The sequence below is a fragment of the Nicotiana attenuata genome, chromosome 7, assembly GCF_001879085.1.
Source record: "Nicotiana attenuata strain UT chromosome 7, NIATTr2, whole genome shotgun sequence".
Lineage (NCBI taxonomy): Eukaryota > Viridiplantae > Streptophyta > Magnoliopsida > Solanales > Solanaceae > Nicotiana > Nicotiana attenuata.
The window spans coordinates 60,975,321-60,993,235 of NC_031995.1; the positions used below are offsets into that span (position 1 = coordinate 60,975,321).

General features: G+C 37.6%; 3 protein-coding genes across 3 annotated transcripts; 1 reads left to right on the plus strand and 2 right to left on the minus strand.

Moving 5' to 3' along the window:
* On the minus strand, positions 2,425–10,788 carry LOC109230087 (monocopper oxidase-like protein SKU5). The gene is made up of 7 exons (XM_019395618.1): positions 10,689–10,788; positions 10,225–10,585; positions 9,308–9,679; positions 3,111–3,189; positions 2,840–3,017; positions 2,595–2,709; positions 2,425–2,488 (listed from the first exon to the last, which is right to left on the minus strand). The coding sequence occupies exons 1-7, from the start codon at positions 10,786–10,788 to the stop codon at positions 2,425–2,427; spliced, it is 1,269 nt and encodes a 422-aa protein (XP_019251163.1).
* On the plus strand, positions 12,400–14,596 carry LOC109229194 (cytochrome b561 domain-containing protein At2g30890-like). The gene is made up of 4 exons (XM_019394540.1): positions 12,400–12,964; positions 13,140–13,301; positions 13,828–13,976; positions 14,092–14,596. The coding sequence occupies exons 1-4, from the start codon at positions 12,821–12,823 to the stop codon at positions 14,411–14,413; spliced, it is 777 nt and encodes a 258-aa protein (XP_019250085.1). The 5' UTR covers positions 12,400–12,820; the 3' UTR covers positions 14,414–14,596.
* Positions 14,803–17,034, minus strand: LOC109229195. Its single transcript, XM_019394541.1, has 3 exons — positions 16,791–17,034; positions 16,566–16,637; positions 14,803–15,190 (listed from the first exon to the last, which is right to left on the minus strand). The coding sequence occupies exons 1-3, from the start codon at positions 16,981–16,983 to the stop codon at positions 14,895–14,897; spliced, it is 561 nt and encodes a 186-aa protein (XP_019250086.1). The 5' UTR covers positions 16,984–17,034; the 3' UTR covers positions 14,803–14,894.

Below are 17,915 nucleotides of genomic sequence, written 5' to 3' on the forward strand. Positions count from 1 at the left end.
GTTCTGACAAACCCAACATACGTTTTATCCAATTATTTCACAAGAGTGTTAAGGAAATCTCGGGTGCCAAGAGAGGGTCACGATCAAACGGGTAAACGCTTGTAACATGGTTGTCAAATGAGAAAGGCTCGAGGCTCAACGGGGTTGACTAGGGATCACAACATTGGTAGGCAATAGAAAGCTCAAACGGACCAAAGGAAGCCTACAGTTACTTCTCAAGCCAAGCAAAACTTAGGATTTCGCCTTGAACACATTCGGGTCAAGTTCTAGACCTTTCGCACGGATACTTGGACTAGCAACAAAGCAACTCACCTCTCACGCAACCAGATTGTTAAAGAGGACAGAGTCGAGGTCCCACAATGACCACATTCCAGTTTGAAAATCACTATTGTTCAATTAAACCACTCGATGGTTTCCAAAGTCAACTCAAGAGTCACAAAGTCACTAACTAGAGCTATTTCTTTCAAACCTTGTTTTTAACCATAAGCACGTAGTTAAGTGTGTTGGTGCCAATTGAAGCACGTTTGACTCTTCTAGCATTACTCAATTAGGTTTTTTTATTCATTACTACTACTATTTGTCGCGCCCCCTTTTTTCGCAAAATCGGGTTTCGGGATTTCTAGGACAACTCTTTTTGAGAGGGTAGGGAATTGGAAGAGTCGCCACCTAACGGATTAAGGTGTGTTAGGGCGCCGAGAGCATATAACCAGTTTACATCACCAGAGATCGGGTAAGGGCTCGAAATTACCTTGAGGGGAAGGTGTTAGGCACCCCTCGAGGTCCACAACAGTGGGTCCCGACCGAACATAAATTAAGAGAATTAGTCTAAAAAAAGGAAGAAAATAATTTGGACAAATACAATATTCAATTTATTTTAAACAGGAGTATAAAGGAGGGGGGTCCTAAGTTTTTTAGCCTTTAGGATCATTCCATGCAATAGTTTGTAACTCCCTCGAGTCGGGGTGTTACTCATAGCATTAACGCACGGAGCATCATCTCCTTACTACCCCCAATTACTATCTTTAAGTTGTTACTAAAGCGTTCTAGTAGTTTCTAGCTCGTTCCTTATGCGTGCACTACCCGTCCCTTACCTATGGCCCTGGAAGTATTAGGACCTCTATTTGTGATAGTTCTAGACCAACCTATGTTACTTAAAAATGTGAAATCTAGGCGACAAACAAAAGCAAATAGGACTTTCAGATAAAGAACAAATGGGCTCACATTGACCTCCACACATTGGCAACAAAAGCACGCAATTGAATCAGCAAACTTCGTTAACTTTGGAATCCTATAGGCAGGATATCTACGTGGAAAAAAAGCAGAGTATAAAGGCAGTTTTGTTAAGGCGAGTATTAAGACCTATTTGTTTGCCTACTGATTTTATTCAGCATGAATCTGGGCTCCTCAGGCAGTAATATGTCACAATTATAAGCCCAGAATCATTATTAAGTCCTACAGATACGTTGCCTAAGTGATTGACAACAGCGATTGAATTCAGAAGCGATCAACAGAATCCTATAGGCATGATTTCTACGAGCTTATTAATTACAGACATATAGACATGGTTTCTGGGTGTAGCACTGATTTTAACTCGTAAAGATAGATTTATATTTCCTATAGGCATGTTTTCTAATTGACTTAAACCTTGTAGGCATGATTTCTAAATTTGAAATTGACTTTAGTCCTATAGGCATGATATCTATTGATGGATTGATTTAAACCCTATAGGCATGATTCCTAGGTTTGAATGGATTTAAATCCTATAGGCATGATATCTATTAGCTGTGTACGGGCAGAAATTAAACAGATTGCCAGGGAGGACGGTTAACTCAACAACAAGATCCTATAGGCATGTTTGCTAATGCACATTTGTTGAAACATGTATAGATCCTATGAATAGGATTTCTAATGTACAGATTACAGAATTGAACGAAAGTCCTATAAGTAGGTGAAAGTGAACAACACACGATATCAGAGGTGTTTAAAACAATTGTTTTATACAAGTTCAAGTGCATGGTTGAAAATATATGGAGTAGGGGGACCGGGATGTCAAAGCCGAATAAGTAGAGGTATATGGAGTAGGGGGATCGGGATGTCAAAGCCGAATAAGTAGAGGTATATGGAGTAGGGGGACCGGGATGTCAAAGCCGAATAAGTAGAGGTGTCTGTCAGGCTATCTGCCTTTAAATAATGCTTTACTTTGATAAATTACAACTCATATATCAGTGGATAGTGATATCCATGCCTGAGCATTCTATGTATATGGATAACCCCAAATTTAAAAAGAAAAAACTCGGATGATAATGTAAAAGATTCTTTATACTAAATTGTATATCTATAATTTAAATATATTAATTATAAGAAAAAGAGTAACATACTAAGTATGAAAGAACAAAGAAAACGACAGGCTAGTTTGCATGTCACTTATAAGCACCAGCTCCCATCCCATATGATCAAAAGCACAAAGATAGCCTCAATAATATTAGACCTGTCAACATAGTTAGAAACCAACACAAATTAAAGGAAAGAAAATAAATGTGACAAATTGAATGGAAATAAAAAATTGTAAATGTCACAATAGATGAATAAATTACCATTGCCTTTTTATAGTAGCAGTAGCAGCAGCAGACGATGGGGATACTGGAGCTGGAGGCGCTGGTACTGGCTTTGGACTTGGTGGTGGTGCTGAAGGAGGCGCCTGCACACTCCCTATAATTTTCAAAAAAACATCAAATAAAATTACACCATATTTTCCTTGCAAAACTATATTTTGATTTTTTTTCAAGAGAAAAATAAATAAATTTGAAAAAAACAAGAAAGAAATTAATAAGAAGCTAACCACAATAGAGTAGGTTTTTAGGGGGAGGATGTTCTTTAGCAGGATTAGGATCAGAGTCATAAACTCTGATATAAAGCTCTTGTCCTGAGAACCAATGTTTCAAATTTTGTGACCTTAAATTCCACATCCCTGGATTGTCTAAATACACGTATACTGCTGTCCATCCTTTTGGATACACCTATGATAAATGTTCATTAATTTGATTATATTTTAGCATAATTAAAGTGCTAGGAATTTGATTGGTTTTGTTAAAAGAAAGAAAATTAATTACCTGAACAGTAGAACGAACAACAGGATCAAAAAGATTATACATACAACGTGATTCAGGGTTCCAATTTCCAAAACCGTACCTGAGATTCCAAGAGCAAAAATGCCAGCAAGATGTCAAAATAACAACAACAAATATATTTAATTTTAAAATTCCTGGGATAATTCTTATCTCACAAATATTTTAGGATTAATTTGATGTATGATTATTGAATTTTACTTATTAAAATATTAAAATTACACAATAATTTTATTGTTATATTAAAGTAACAAAATGTTAGCAACTTAACATTAGTTTACTACATTGTATCCACAGTAACAATAAAGTAACAAAATGTTAGCAACTATAACATTAATATACTATAGTATTTGGACCACGTGAGATGCATCAAGGACAACGATGGTAGAGTATTGATAGAGGATGCCCAGATCAAGAGGAGATGGCAGACTTACTTTCATGAACTTCTGAATGAAGAAGGGGATCGGGATATTGTGATGACCCAAAAGGTCATCACTTGTTTTTAAATTAAATTCTGCGTTTCAAAGCCTTAAAAACCTCTTCCAGCATCACCTCGAATTGCGTGCGCAGTCCGGGCGCATAGCCGGAAAGTCTATATGTGAAAATCTATGAAAAATGATAAATTTTGACTATAAAATGAATTAATTTGACTTCGGTCAACGTTTTGGGTAAACGGACCCGGACCCGTAATTTGACGGTCCCGGAGGGTCCGTAGAAACATATGGGACTTGGGCGTATGACCGAAATCGAATTCCGAGGTCCCAAGCCCGAGAAATGAATTTTTGAAAGAAATTATTTTCTGAAAAATATGAAGCTTTTGAAAGTGAAATGTTATGTGAAACCTGTGATATCGGGCCCGTATTATGGTTACGGAGCCCGGTACAGGTTCAATATGATTTATATGTGTTGTCGGTAAAGTTTGGTAAGAAACGGAATCCATTTGACATGAGGACTTAAATGCAAAATTTGATGTTTAAAGAAGTTTTGAGAAATTTCATTGATCTTGAGGTTTAATTCGATGTTCATGATGTTATTTTGGTAATTTGATTACACGAATAAGTCCGTAGGATGTTTTTGAGGTAGTGTGCATGTTTGGTTTGGAGCCCCGAGGGCTCGGGTGAGTTTTGGATAGGCCACGGGATGCATTTCGGACATAGAAAAATTGCAGATTTCTCAATTGGTGTATCAGGTCTGCAGGCTTCGCAAATGCGAAGCCTGGCTCGCAAATGCGACAAACCATCGCAAATGCGAGAGAAGTGGACTGGCAGCCTGAGTCGCAAATGCGACTTTATCATCGCAAATGCGACTTCGCATTTGCGAACAGCCTCTCGCAAATGCGATGATGGCTGGAAGGCTGATGTATCGCAAATGCGACACATGTTTCGCAAATGCGAAAGTCCCAAAATTCCTAAAGAGTTCACAAATGCGAGCCCTGTTTCGCATTTCCACATCTGAGACCTGCAACTTCTATACTTAGACGAATTTTAACCCATTTTCACATCTTTTCAAAACACAAACTCCCTAGGGCGATTTTTCAAGAACAACTCTTCCATCAAATCAATGGTAAGTCATTTTTAACTAGTTTCCTTCAATCATTAACATCTTTTAACATGATTTCAGCTTAAAATCAATGAGTTTCATGGGGGATATTGGGTATTTTGGGTAGAACTTAGGTTTTTTAAAAATTGAGGATTTGGACCTCGATTTGAGTTCCGATTTCAAAACAAATTATATATTTGAGTTCGTGGGGGAATGGGTAATCGGGTTTTGGTTCGAACCTCGGGTTTTGACCATGTGGGCCCGGGGGTGATTTTTGACTTTTTGGGCAAAACTTTAGAAAACTCATCTTCATGATTAGAATTGATTCATTTAGCGTTTATTGATGCAATTAAGTAACTTGTGACTAGATACGAGTAAATTGGTGGTGGAATCAAGGGATAAAGCTATAATTGAAACGTGAATTGTGTTCGTGCCATCGAGGTAAGTGTTTGGTCTAACCTTAGCTTGAGGGATTAGGAGTCGAGTCCTATTTGCTATGTGGTAATTGTGGAGTACGACGTATAGGCATGGTGACAAGTATCTATACGTTGGTGTCTAGCATGCCCGTGAGTCTCTTAATGTGATTTTTATGACTTCGTCGTATTATTCATATCTTGGTGATGATTTTTATTTGTTGAGCAAGGTTCGTGGAAGTAATTGTGATGTTTGATTATTGAGAAGCATTGGCTCAAGTTGTATAACGAATTGTGAAAGTATGAGCGGTAATTGAAACCTTTTGGAGCATTGGCTCGAGTTGTGAAGTGAATTGTGAAACAAAGGTGAAAGAAGAGAAAAGAATCATTATATTGACTCCCTTGCCGGGATATTGTTGTTGTTGTTTTGAGGTTGTCCCTTGCCGGGACTTGTTGTTGAATTATTATTCCCTTGCCGGGAGTCTTATTGCAAAATTTCATTCATTTCCTTTCCCTATTGTTTGTGATTGTTGTTTGGGTGAGGAAGAGAGTTAAACCACGAAGGGTGATGCCGTGCATTGTTTTGCGAGGAAGAGTGTAAAGCACGAAGGATGATGCCGTGCCGCACGATGTACAATTTTGTGCCTTTATATGAGTGATTATGTGAGGTAAAAGCACGAAGGGTAATGCCGTGCCAATTATACTGATTTTCATGGTGAGGACGAGAGTAAAAGCACGAAGGGTGATGTCGTGCACTTGTCCTTGATTTTCCTGATTCTACTAGTAATTGAGTTATGGTGTTCTTTACGCTTACTTACTGATTTCCTGTTATTACTTTATTTATTTGTGACGTTATTTGTGTTGCCGGGATTTTATTATGATATTACTGTGATTTCATCTATTCCCTTGCCCTTATTGTTTGTGATTGTTGCTTGGGTGAGGAAGAGTGTAAAGCACGAAGGGTGATGCCGTGCATTGTTTTGGTGAGAGAGTGTTAAAGCACGAAGGGTGATACCGTGCACTTGTCTTGATTTCCTGATTTCTATTGATAACTGAGTTATGGTTTCTCTACACTTAATTGTTGGATTTCTGTTGATACTTGTTGTACCCCGCAGCATGATCCTCCTTCCTATCTTCAATTGAACTGTGGTGATCTTTATATTTAATCGTTGTTCTTCTGTTATTATTCGATGTCTCCGCAGCATGTTTCCCCCTCCCATCCTTAGCTGTACATTTCTGCTTGTATTGTTCCATTGTATATGATTTAACTGCACATATTTATTTTGGTAGTCTAGTCCTAGCCTCGTCACTAGTTCGTCGAGGTTAGGCTAGACACTTACCAGCACATGGGGTCGGTTGTACTGATACTACACTCTACACTCTTTTGTGCAGATCCAAGTGTTGTAGATTTCGTACCGCAGTGAGGTTGCTGTTTCTGGTCCATCAGGCGACCCGAGGTAGTCCTGCAGGCATCCGCAGGCCTTGGCGTCTCCTTCTAGCTATCATTCCTGTTTCTTTCTTGTATTTCCAGAGACAGTGTTGTATTATTTCTTTCAAACATTTATTTGTAGTAATCTTAGACAGTCTGTGAAGTTGTGACACCAATCTTGGGTAGTGTTGTCATGGAATGGTATTAGCAGTATTGTTAAACTTGAAATTAAGTCTTCCGCTTGTTAAATTTTGTTGATTATTAACTGTTGGATTATAACTGTTAACGGATTTAAAAATGGAAATAAGGTAAACAATTCAGTTGATTGGCTTGCCTAGCTTTCACTAGTAGGCGCCATCACGACTCCCGAGGGTGGGAAATCCGGATCGTGACAGATATTGTGCTAGGTGAACTAGAGCATTCCGAGAGTCACTGTAACTTTGGGCACTGCAAGCGCATCGAGGTAGAGGAGGTCGTGGGAGTTATGCGTAAGATGACTAGGGGTAGAGCGATCGGACCAGACGAAATTCCGGTTGAATTTTGGAAGTGTGCGGGTAGAGTAGGCTTGGAGTGGCTGATCGAGTTGTGTAATGTTATTTTTAGGACGAAGAGGATGCCGGATAAGTGGATGTGGAGTACGGTGGTCCCATTATATAAGAATAAAGGTGATATCCAAAGTTGTAACAATTATAAGGGCATCAAATTACTGAGTCATACGATGAAAGTTTGGGAGAGGGTGGTTGAAGCGAGGGTGAGGAGGACGGTGTCTATATCAGACAACCAGTTCGGGTCGTTCTACTACGAAGGCTATACACCTTATTAGGAGGTTGGTGGAACAGTACAAGGAGAGGAAGAAGGATCTGCACATGGTGTTTATTGATTTAGAGAAAGCGTACGACAAAGTTCCTAGAGAAGTTCTCTAGAGATGCTTGGAGGCAAAAGGCGTGCCGGTTGCCTACATTTGCGCAATTAAGGACATGTATGAGGGGGCTATGACTCGGGTTAGGACAGTAGGAGCCGACTCTGAGCATTTTCCAGTTGTTATGGGGTTACACCAAGGTTCTGCGCTCAGGCCGTTCTTATTTGCCATGGTGATGGACGTGTTAACACATCATATTCAAGGGGAGGTGCCGTGGTGTATGTTATTCGCCGATGACATAGTCCTGATTGATGAGTCGCGAACAAGTGTGAACGAGGGGTTGGAGGTCTGGAGACAGGCTCTTGAGTTTAAGGGTTTCAGGTTGAGCAGGACGAAGACGGAATACCTGGAGTGTAAGTTCAGTGCGGAGCCGAGGGAAGTTGGTGTGGATGTGAGGCTTGAAGCACGGGTCATCCCAAGTTATTGCAATTTCAAGTACCTTGGGTCGGTTATCCAGGGGGGAAGGGAGATCGACGAAAATGTTACACACCATATCGGGGTGGGGTGGATGAAGTGGAGGTTAGCATCTGGAGTCCTGTGTGACAAAAGAGTGCCACCGATACTCAAAGGTAAGCTTTACAAAGCGGTGGTTAGACCGGCCATGATGTATGGAGCTGAGTGTTGGCCTGTTAAGAACTCACATATCTAGAAGATGAAAGTAATAGAAATGAGGATGTTGAGGTGGATGTGCGAGCACACTAGGATGGATAAGATTAGGAATGAAAATATTCGGGAGAAGGTGGGCGTGGCTCCCATTGATGACAAGATGCGGGAAGCGAGACTCAGATGGTTCGGACACGTACAAAGGAGAAGCCCAGATGCTCCAGTAAGAAGGTGTGAGCGGCTGGTTTTGGAGGGCACGAGAAGAGGTAGAGGACGGCCTAAGAAGTATTGGGGAGAGGTGATCAGGTTGGACATGGCGAGGCTTCAGATTTCCGAGGACATGGCCCTTGATAGGAAGCTGTGGAGGTCGAGTATTAGGGTTGTAAGTTAGGAGATAGTTGAGTCTTTCCTTACTTCGTCCCTTTGCGAGGCTAGTCTGGTAGTTTTTCTAGTCAGCTAGTGGTAATGTTGCGTCTTACTACTATTTTACTACTATTTCGTTTTTCATAGCGCCTGGTTTATACGTTGTCTATCATTTTTCTTTTGCATCTACTTTCTCATTTTCATGATGTTATTTTTCCTATGTTTTCTATTGGAGATACTGATAATGTGTCTTTGTGTATTCGTCTTCTTGAGCTGAGGGTCTTTCGGAGACAGTCTCCCTACTTCTTCGGGGTAGGGGTAAGGTCTGCGTACACACTACCCTCCCCAGACCCCACTTGAGGGATTTTACTGGGTTGTTGTTGTTGTTATCCACAATAACAATAAAGTAACAAACTATTATTTTTCATTAAGGTAATAATACTTCACCCATTAAAAGTTCACCAAACTTTATCTATTATAATGACAACCTAAGGTGACTTATTGTTACAGCGGATGAAGTTGTCACTTTAATATGACAAAAAATAATTGTGACCTTACTATTAAAATGGATAAAGTTCAATTATTTTAGTATGACAAAAATATTTTTGTAAGTTTATTTTTTGCTATAGAGAAAAAAGTTAACCACCAAATTAAAAGCTTGGCTTGGGATGATAAGTATCCAAATTTCGTGTTCGACCCTGAAATCTAGTCACATTTGATAAGAATTGTTATACTTTCCAAAGTGTATTTTTTAGCACGAGTTTGGATTAGTCGGAATTCATAAAAGGGGACAAAAGGCAGCTTGGTGCACGAAGCATCCCGTGTTTACAGGGTCCGGGAAAGGCCAAAGAAGAATTATAAAAAAAATTCAATGACCACAAGGAAAATAAAAAATGGACCATTTTTGTATACTTACCCAACAACAAAGAAGCCAAATCCATCCAAGTGCCAAGAGTCCATCACTTTTAGCTCATTTTTGAAGACAATTTCCAGCCACCCTTTGTGTTCGCCGGAGACAACAAACGTACCATAAACAGTCTCCGGTAGGCTACTGTTCGCCGGAAATTTATCGAGCTCGTAAACTCCGGCGCCACCGTTAAGGTAATAATCCGCCAATTTTAATGGCGTTTGTGGTGTATCATAAGAGACATTGTTAATTGCATAATTTATCATACCATTCTTTTTGTTCACTGAATTTTGGAGAACAAAAGTTTGTGATAATGTCACATTTGATACATTAAATGATCCTTGTGGATTAGGCCTTGCTGCACCTGTTGTCAAATTCCACCTGCGGAAACAATTAAGAAGAATTAGCCTAAATAACCTCTCACCCAACTACTTAAACTAAAATAGTCAGCAGATTTATAACATATGTATAATTTATGTTATAATATAAATATAACTGTGTATGTATACCAGCTCAAAAAATTAAACAGTAAATTTGGTCAGCTATTTGCATAAACATTCTTAATCCAGCTTATTTGGCCAAACTTAAAATTAATGTATTTTGAAAAGTGCTTATCTCAAAAGTGCTGAAAAGCAGATTGTGTTTGGCTAATTAATTTGGAAGTACTTTTGAGCAGCAATTCGTATTTGACCAATATTTTATAAAGTGTTTCTAAGTGTATTTTTCTCTAAAGTGCCTTTAAAAAAAAGTGTTTTTAGTTTATCAAAAAACTGCTTCTACTTCTAGTCAAAAGCACATTTTTCCTTTTAAAAGCTTGGTCAAACACCTTAACTTTGAAAAAAGGCACTTTTGATCAAAAAATACTTTTGGCTAAAAAGAAACTTGGCTAATATCATGCAAAAATGGATTTGTTTAGATGGGCCTACCTGATGGACCTAGCTTGACTGATAGAGAAATGCACATCAAATGGGTCAGGCCCATTTGGAAGAGGCCCATCAGCAGGTTTGGTAGAGTTTTCATAATGTAACACACCAACAACCTCAAGAGTTTTAAGCTGAGTTGAGTTTGCCATTTTTGCAGTGGCAACTATGTAATAATCAGCAGTATCTTGATCAGCTGTGACGAGAACAGAGTAGGATTGTCCCACGTGGACATCGAGCGATTCCAACGTAATTTGATTGGTGTACGATCCTTCCGTCTCGACCAATAGCATGCTATGATTTTGAATCCTAAAATTAAAACTCCATTCACTTCCCACATTTGAAATCCTCAATCTGTACGTTTTACCTGGAAATCATAAAAGATTTCGATAATATATCAGTGCAAAATCTATATATACCGGCTAGGAAAAGTAAATAATGAATTTATCCGGCTATTTTTGTAAAGATACCTATTGCAGTAGGAGAAAGAAAGATTGGGCTTATTACCTCGTTGTACTGTGAAGGATTCATTGGATTTTGCTTTTGGATCCAAATATGAGCCTTTCCCATTCATAAGCATAATGTTTGGAGTTTTGTTATAGCCCTCATGTGCCAACTTATTTTTAATAACCTATTCATTTTTCACAAGTCCAAATTAATTTAATTAAAAGAAATTTTAACTTTCATTTACGTAAAAAAAACATACACCTCAATTTTCAAGTAAATTATAATTCAGGAGAAGTGATATTGACTTTTGATCTACATAAGGTTTTGTTTAGAAATGATATCAGGTAGGGGTGTACATGGACCGGGTTGGTTCGGTTTTTATTAAAACCAAATCAAACCAACTATATCGGGTTGGATTGGTTTGGTTTTGTCGGGTTTTTTGGGTTTTTCGGTTTTTTTGTTACGTGAATATTATTTCAATCTTACTTTGTTAAAATTTTTATAAGTAAATATATGTTTAGTAAAAATTGAAAAAATTGACAAACATATGATCTATTAAAATATTTTTATGGGAGAATTTTGTTAATAACACATGATATATAGTTACTTTTTTAGTCGTCTGAAAATAATTTTTCGTTGATGTATACTTTCAAGGTTAAACGAATTTAATAATTAAGCATAAAAATCAATATGATACCTAATTAATGATATATTTTATTTAATTTTAGATTATCGAAATACCACTTCAAAATAAAAAAAGATATAACAATTTAATAAATCTTGATATATGAACATGGAAGAACAAAGAGATTGACGCATTTTAAGTAACACTTGATAAGAAAGTGATCATATAACCCACTATTTAAGGTTAATAAAAATGGAGTACTTCATATTCTATTATATATTACATCCCATAAGAGAATCCCAAATATTTCTATAAGTTTTATAAAGAAAATTCTATATAAAGTCTTAAAAGTACATATAAAAATTATATATTTATATGTCGGTTTGGTTCGGATTTTCTTACTAAATACCAACCAAATCAAACCAAACCTAGTCGGATTTTTAATCGATTTGATGTAGTTTTTCCGTTCGGTTTTGACAACCCCAGTAAGAAGGATTCCAACTTTCTAAAGACTAGTAACGCAAATCAGAGTCTCAAAAGGATGTAGCAGATACAGGTTATTAGCTGTGGTCCAATGCTAATACTTCCAAGATATATGAAGCACGTAAGTAGGCCAAAACTGTCATGATTAGATACAGATATTGATTGCAAGTATATGATAATGGAGGGGCCATAACAATAAAGCTATTCAGCAATCACATTTGTAAAATCTACTGCATAAAGTTGCATGTCATGGTCCACCTGTCTTATACTATTGTTCTTTTAAATTCTCACACCATGTAAGTGTCTTTGGCCAGCAAAAAGTGTCTATAAATGGCTGATAAATAAATTACGTATTATGTGCATTGCTGAATTAGCAAGTTCAGAAAATTTGTGGTTTACCAACTTAACAAATACTAACTGTTAACTGTCTAATGGTTCAAGTTTTGTGCATTTCCAAAAGCAACTACCCAACATAGAAAAATGCTTACTAATCCTAGTGACCATGCTCCTGCTCAGTAGTGGGTAAGTATGGACTAAAATTGTACATATATTTTGTCAACTATACTTGATATTTTTTTTGAAATTTGTCCTCCCACTCTGGTTATCTTCTGCTCTGAAATCCCACATTCTCTCCATTAAAAGGAAAAGCCTGTCATAGAGTCCCCACCAGGTTGAAATCACAGCCTAACTTCCATTTCCCTACTTTCTTTTCCTCAATTTAAAAATATGCACTATAAAACACTATGCCAAACATTGTGAATTTGTCAAAAGAGAATTTCACTTTGGCTTCTTTTTAGAGTTGAGGATAATACTGCTTAGAAAGGATATACTTGTTTTTCTACAATGTCTTTACTCTTTAGACAAAGTGTTGTTTAGTTTATGATAAAGTTCAATTTACCATTGCAGTTGAAGAGAAAGCAATGTACCTGAGCCTATTGGTTATAACAAGCTAAGCTCAACACCTTTTGGTGGTGCTGTCTCTTTTTCTTCTCAGTTCCTTTCTCTCTTCATCAACACAAAGTTTTGTAGCATTAGAAACATAGGAGTATGAGTAGAAACACCATACTGCCCATGCAGAAGCTCGTAGTTCACGCGGCGATTCTCATTTTTGCTCTTCTACCATTAGTCAGTTCAACTCAAAAGCACACAAAAAAGATTATTCATGAATGCAGTGATCACAAAGTCCTTGAGGTTATTCACATTTACATCTCCTATTCTCTATCATTCAATTTTATCTTTTCCTCTGAAAAAGTATTACGAAAAAGTAAACTTGATCCAACCATCTCACTAGACAATTTCTAGCTATTGTTCTGTAATTTCCCATATATTTGTAGGGCAGCAACTAATTATCTATCTCAAATTTCAGTTAAGTCCAAAGCTGTCATTTCAAATTATCCTACATGGATTTCTGCTATGGTCTTCTATGGGTTTCTTGATGCCTATCGCGATTCTTGTAATGAGAATGTCAAATAGACAGCAATGTGGAAGAAGGCTAAAGCTTATTTTCTATACTCATGCTTCTTTACAGGTAAAATCCCTTTAACTTTTGTTTCACTGAGAACATAGAAAAGGTCATAAACTTCATTCAGTCAATGAAGGGTATACTGTTCTTTTCTTTGGCATAAGCATCACTATCTCAACAGTTACTGAAAGTTCTTATTACAAATTTGAACCTTGTTTATAGGATAAAAGTAGCCCACTTTTCACCTGTAATGATACTGAAAGAGAGTAACAGCTATGATTACAGATTTGCTAATAATTAAACTAGCCCATAGTTTGTCATTAAGTAATTGTAAGTTAACCTCCATTCATCCTCAAGTTGATAGCAGGGATGAATGCGGAAAGACAGGATTAATATTTGAGTACTACAAATAACTCTATCAGTTTAGTATTTCGAAATGAGCACAATTCAAGTTAATTATGATGTTAGTTATAACCGTTTATTTTGACATATGATACTTGACAGCTGACTACTGTTATTTAGAAAGTCCACATACATTTACATAATTATGTAGTGCATAAAATTCACATCAATATTTCTTCTTATTTGGCAGATACTATCTGTTATCCTTGTAATAACAGCAACAACTTTGTCAGTAATAAACTTTGAGAACTTCTTCGACAATACTCACCAAAGGATTGGCTTAGCTCTATATGTTGCCATATGGCTGCCAATAGTCGCTGGGATTTTTCGGCCTGACAAGTAAAGCATACCATGAATTCACCATGGAATTTTCTCTTCATTCAATTGAATAGAAGCTTTATGTGGGAAAGAGTGGTGTGGTTAATTAGTGCTGTTTCTTGTTCTTCCTTTGCAGGGGAAGCAAAAGAAGGGGTGCATGGTTTTGTTTCCACTGGCTCACTGGAATCACAGTTACTTTACTGGGAATTGTCAACATATATACAGGATTACAGGCCTATCACATGAAAACAATGAAAAGCACCAGTGTTTGGAACTGGCTTTTCAGTGCTGAGGTCGCTGTTATCGCGTTCATCTATCTACTCCAAGAAAAATGGCACTATATCAAGCAATCAGGAGTGACCGTAGGCAATGATTCAGTACGACCAACGGATCAAGAAACATCTCCAACTAACGAGAAAAATGAATTGTCATCCATGCCATCACCAGAGCCATGTTAAGACTTCAGACAAACAAATAATTTGCCTTTTACTAACATTAAATTCTTTTATTTTTTAACTAACATTAAATTCTTTCCAATTTTGTTACAATTTCACAAGCAAATATGAGAGTTTTGTGTAGTACAATCAGTGTAGAGCATCGTATACAGCAATTAATATGAGGAATCTTGTGTCCGCTTTTTACATTTGTAGTTTAAATTTTGTATCTATCTCCGCCTTTTTACATTTCAATAAGTTAAGCATCTCCAACTCCATCACAACATATGCAGCTAGTTCTAACCAACTCTAGGTCTTGCGGTGAGACCTACAACGAAAGACACTCAAGCGAGAGTAAAGTGCCCATTCGATCAGCTTTTACTAGCAATAACCTGTTAATGTACAACTCCAAATCTCGAGAATTAGCAGGACTTTCACAAATTTATATAGTTTCACTATATTAGTAACAGAAACAGTGTATCTTTATACAATGTATTTATACAAGTCATGGAAATAGCTGCACATAACCTGTCGCAATTGCAATTCCTAAAATGACAAGGGGTGGAAGGATGACGAATGCTCCAATTGTAGCAAAGAATACTGAGTCATTCCTCTGAGAAACTTCATTCAAGTAGGCTTGTCTTTTGATGTTTCTCTTCTGTGAAACAGTTAAGAACTTGGCGCTGACCTTCTTAAGATTCTTACCCAAGGGAATGCTGAAGTCATCATCTCGATCTCCAACCAACTTAGCAAGCTGAGCACGAATTGTAGGTTTACCAGAGCTACTATCACTTTCATAACCTGGCCAAGGATCAAGTCAACGATGGTCAAGAATAACTAAACCGTAACTCAGCTCTCGATAAGGAAAGGCGAAAGTAAACAAAGATGGGCAACTTTACTTGAATCTTGCTATAACTTTTTGACTAAATGGAAGGGATAATAAATGGCCATTGAAGATGATACAGAGAACTGAATCCCCTCTAGGGCAGAATGCTTAATGGATTCAACATGAAGCTGTCTCACACAGTATAACTTGCATAAAAAAGACTATAGACGGTGCAACTAGTGCTCTATGTGTATGGAGGATGTATTATTAACTGTACAGTCAGAAATACCAAGGTCGGTGAAGGATAAAATTGTAACAGCCCAGCCCGCTAGTGATATTGTCCGCTCTGGGCCTAGGCCCTCACGGGTTTAAAACGCGTCACTAGGGTCTAAGGCTTGTTAACTTATATGCCCAGCATCCCTCTTATGTTTTGCCGATGTGGGACTCTGTCTATAGTCTGGGGTGTTACATACACCACCTCTTATGGACTCAGCATCCTCGCTGAGGTTTGCCCCACCGCATTCGCCTAGACTCAGCACTGAGGTTTGCCTCGCCTAACCGCGATTTGCCTAAACTCAGTTGAACTCTGATCTAACCCACCATCGGCAAGGCTGACACAAGAGTGGCTCTGATACCATCTGTAACAGCCCATCCCGCTAGTGATATAGAGGCTAAATCTGGCGCCTTAGACCACTCGGCCAAACTGTCTTATGCCACTGGCAGTGCATTGTCATCCCACCCAAGAAGCGTGAGTTTGAATCCAGCTGCAGCGGTGGGTCAGATCAGAGTTCAACTGAGTTTAGGCAAATCCCGGTTAGGCGGGACAAACCTCAGTGCTGAGTCTAGGCGAATTCTATGCGGTGGGGCAAACCACGCTGAGTCCATAAGAGGGGGTGTATGTAACACCCCAGACTATAGACAGAGTCCCACGTCGGCAAAACACAAAAGGCATGCTGGGTATATAAGTTAACAAGCCTTAGACCCTAGTGACGCGTTTTAAACCCGTGAGGGCCTAGGCCCAGAGCGGACAATACCACTAACGGGCTGGGCTGTTACAAAAATAACTAGTTGACCGGGCAGACAAGTACAAAAGCACATCCATATGGCCTGGAAGACAATTCCTGCTTGTATACTTTGAGCAGTTTGAAGGAAAGGAATCGCAGATGCTTCGATTATCATAATCTAGATGCTTTTGCTTAATAGCTAGATTTATGATGTTAAATTCCTGGTCTAAGTTGACTTTTGTGAATGATGCAAATTCTGATTTATGTACTTTGTTAGAGCAGTTTGATGAAATTCTCACATTACTTATCAGGAAAAAGACAAAGAACCAAAGGGGAGAACATATACCATTAACTGCTGAGCTGCTGGAAGTAAGCTGATCCAAGAGATCCAGCTGCGTTCGAGCAGAAGATAATGACCCTAAATAAAAAAAAAAACAGCAAAAGTTCAACAATTAAACAGAAGAATTTTAGCTCATGCTGCCATATATCACACGGGATAACAGGAAATGGAACACCCTATGATTAGCTTAAGAATTCATATTAATCAGGCTGAGGTGAAGTCTAAGCACACCAGAATAAGTGGGAAGCTCCTCCTCAGTGACATTTCCATCTCTCTCTTCAGAAAGAGCAGCTCTTCTCAAGGAAGAAGATAGCCAAGTTTGAGACTGAAACAGCTTATTAAAGGGATCATGTTTATGGGTAGGAATGAGAAAGCATATATGTTTTGGTTGCAGAGGCTGTACTGAGCTCAAATTCAAAGCCATGGTTGTGTAAGGCCATTAGGTATGACTTATGAGGCTGCAATATTTTGCTTGTAAAATTCCTTTACTATGGACATCTCAATTTTAAAACAGGTGGCTCAAAATGGCTGCACCACAATATTTTTATTTTTCCTGTCCCACTAATATTCTGATTTTGAAATTCTACTAGTACTAGTATTTATAATTTTCTTTAAATATTTATGTTTTAAAAAAATTATGTAGTACAGTAACTGTTTTTTTCCTCGTTCCGAACATGTAAATTCTGTTTTTAAAGTAATATACAATAATTATGAAAATTAGATGTGTTAGGCCATTATACTCCAAAATCCTCATTCTTTGAAAGAAGTTATACTTTTAGTCCATTAGTTATTGCTAAGTTTTACTTTTGGTCCTTCTGATATCTATATTTGAGTATATTTAACCTTTAATTAATTGACTCCACCAATTTTCTCAATAACAACCAAAATAGCCGGTTAATAACCAAAATAGACGGCTAATAACCCTAAACCCTAAAGCCAATTTTCTCAACAATAGCCAAAATAGTGTCAATATGTCATCTAATTTATGCTACGAAGGCCTAACAGAATCGTTCGTCTTTTTATCCTCTAATATTTGAAAAATATGTATGCAAATTCTAAAGATTTTAAAAGATTCTTAATTTTCTTATATTTTAGGGCATGAATTCAATTATCTAGGGCATGAATTCAATTTCACTACAATTATGAGATGTGATTACGAAAGGTAAAAATAATAAGGACTTTGAATTAGAATGACTTTGGTAAAATAGTATTCTTGTTGAAATTGATTAAACGTTTTTATTTCCACATTACACACTCTATTTTCAATAAAATAAAGGTATTCAATTTGTTATGTTGCTCAAACACCATTGCCGCACAGAAGAAGGCTTAGTAGTTATCCTTTAATATTGTCTGCTT

Bases quoted from the DNA above. Each gene is read 5' to 3' on its own strand.
- LOC109230087 (XM_019395618.1), bottom strand. From the start codon at position 10,788: ATGGGAAAGGCTCATATTTGGATCCAAAAGCAAAATCCAATGAATCCT. The intron at 10,586-10,688 runs GTATCTTTACAA...TATGATTTCCAG, and splicing joins TCTTTCTCCTACTGCAATAG to GTAAAACGTACAGATTGAGG. The intron at 3,018-3,110 runs GTAATTAATTTT...CATTTATCATAG, and splicing joins TTGTTCGTTCTACTGTTCAG to GTGTATCCAAAAGGATGGAC.
- LOC109229194 (XM_019394540.1), top strand. From the start codon at position 12,821: ATGAGTAGAAACACCATACTGCCCATGCAGAAGCTCGTAGTTCACGCG. The intron at 13,302-13,827 runs GTAAAATCCCTT...CTTATTTGGCAG, and splicing joins ATACTCATGCTTCTTTACAG to ATACTATCTGTTATCCTTGT. The intron at 13,977-14,091 runs GTAAAGCATACC...CTTCCTTTGCAG, and splicing joins GGGATTTTTCGGCCTGACAA to GGGAAGCAAAAGAAGGGGTG.
- LOC109229195 (XM_019394541.1), bottom strand. From the start codon at position 16,983: ATGGCTTTGAATTTGAGCTCAGTACAGCCTCTGCAACCAAAACATATA. The intron at 16,638-16,790 runs GTGTGCTTAGAC...TTTTTTATTTAG, and splicing joins GGAGCTTCCCACTTATTCTG to GGTCATTATCTTCTGCTCGA. The intron at 15,191-16,565 runs GTATATGTTCTC...ATCCTTGGCCAG, and splicing joins CAGCAGCTCAGCAGTTAATG to GTTATGAAAGTGATAGTAGC.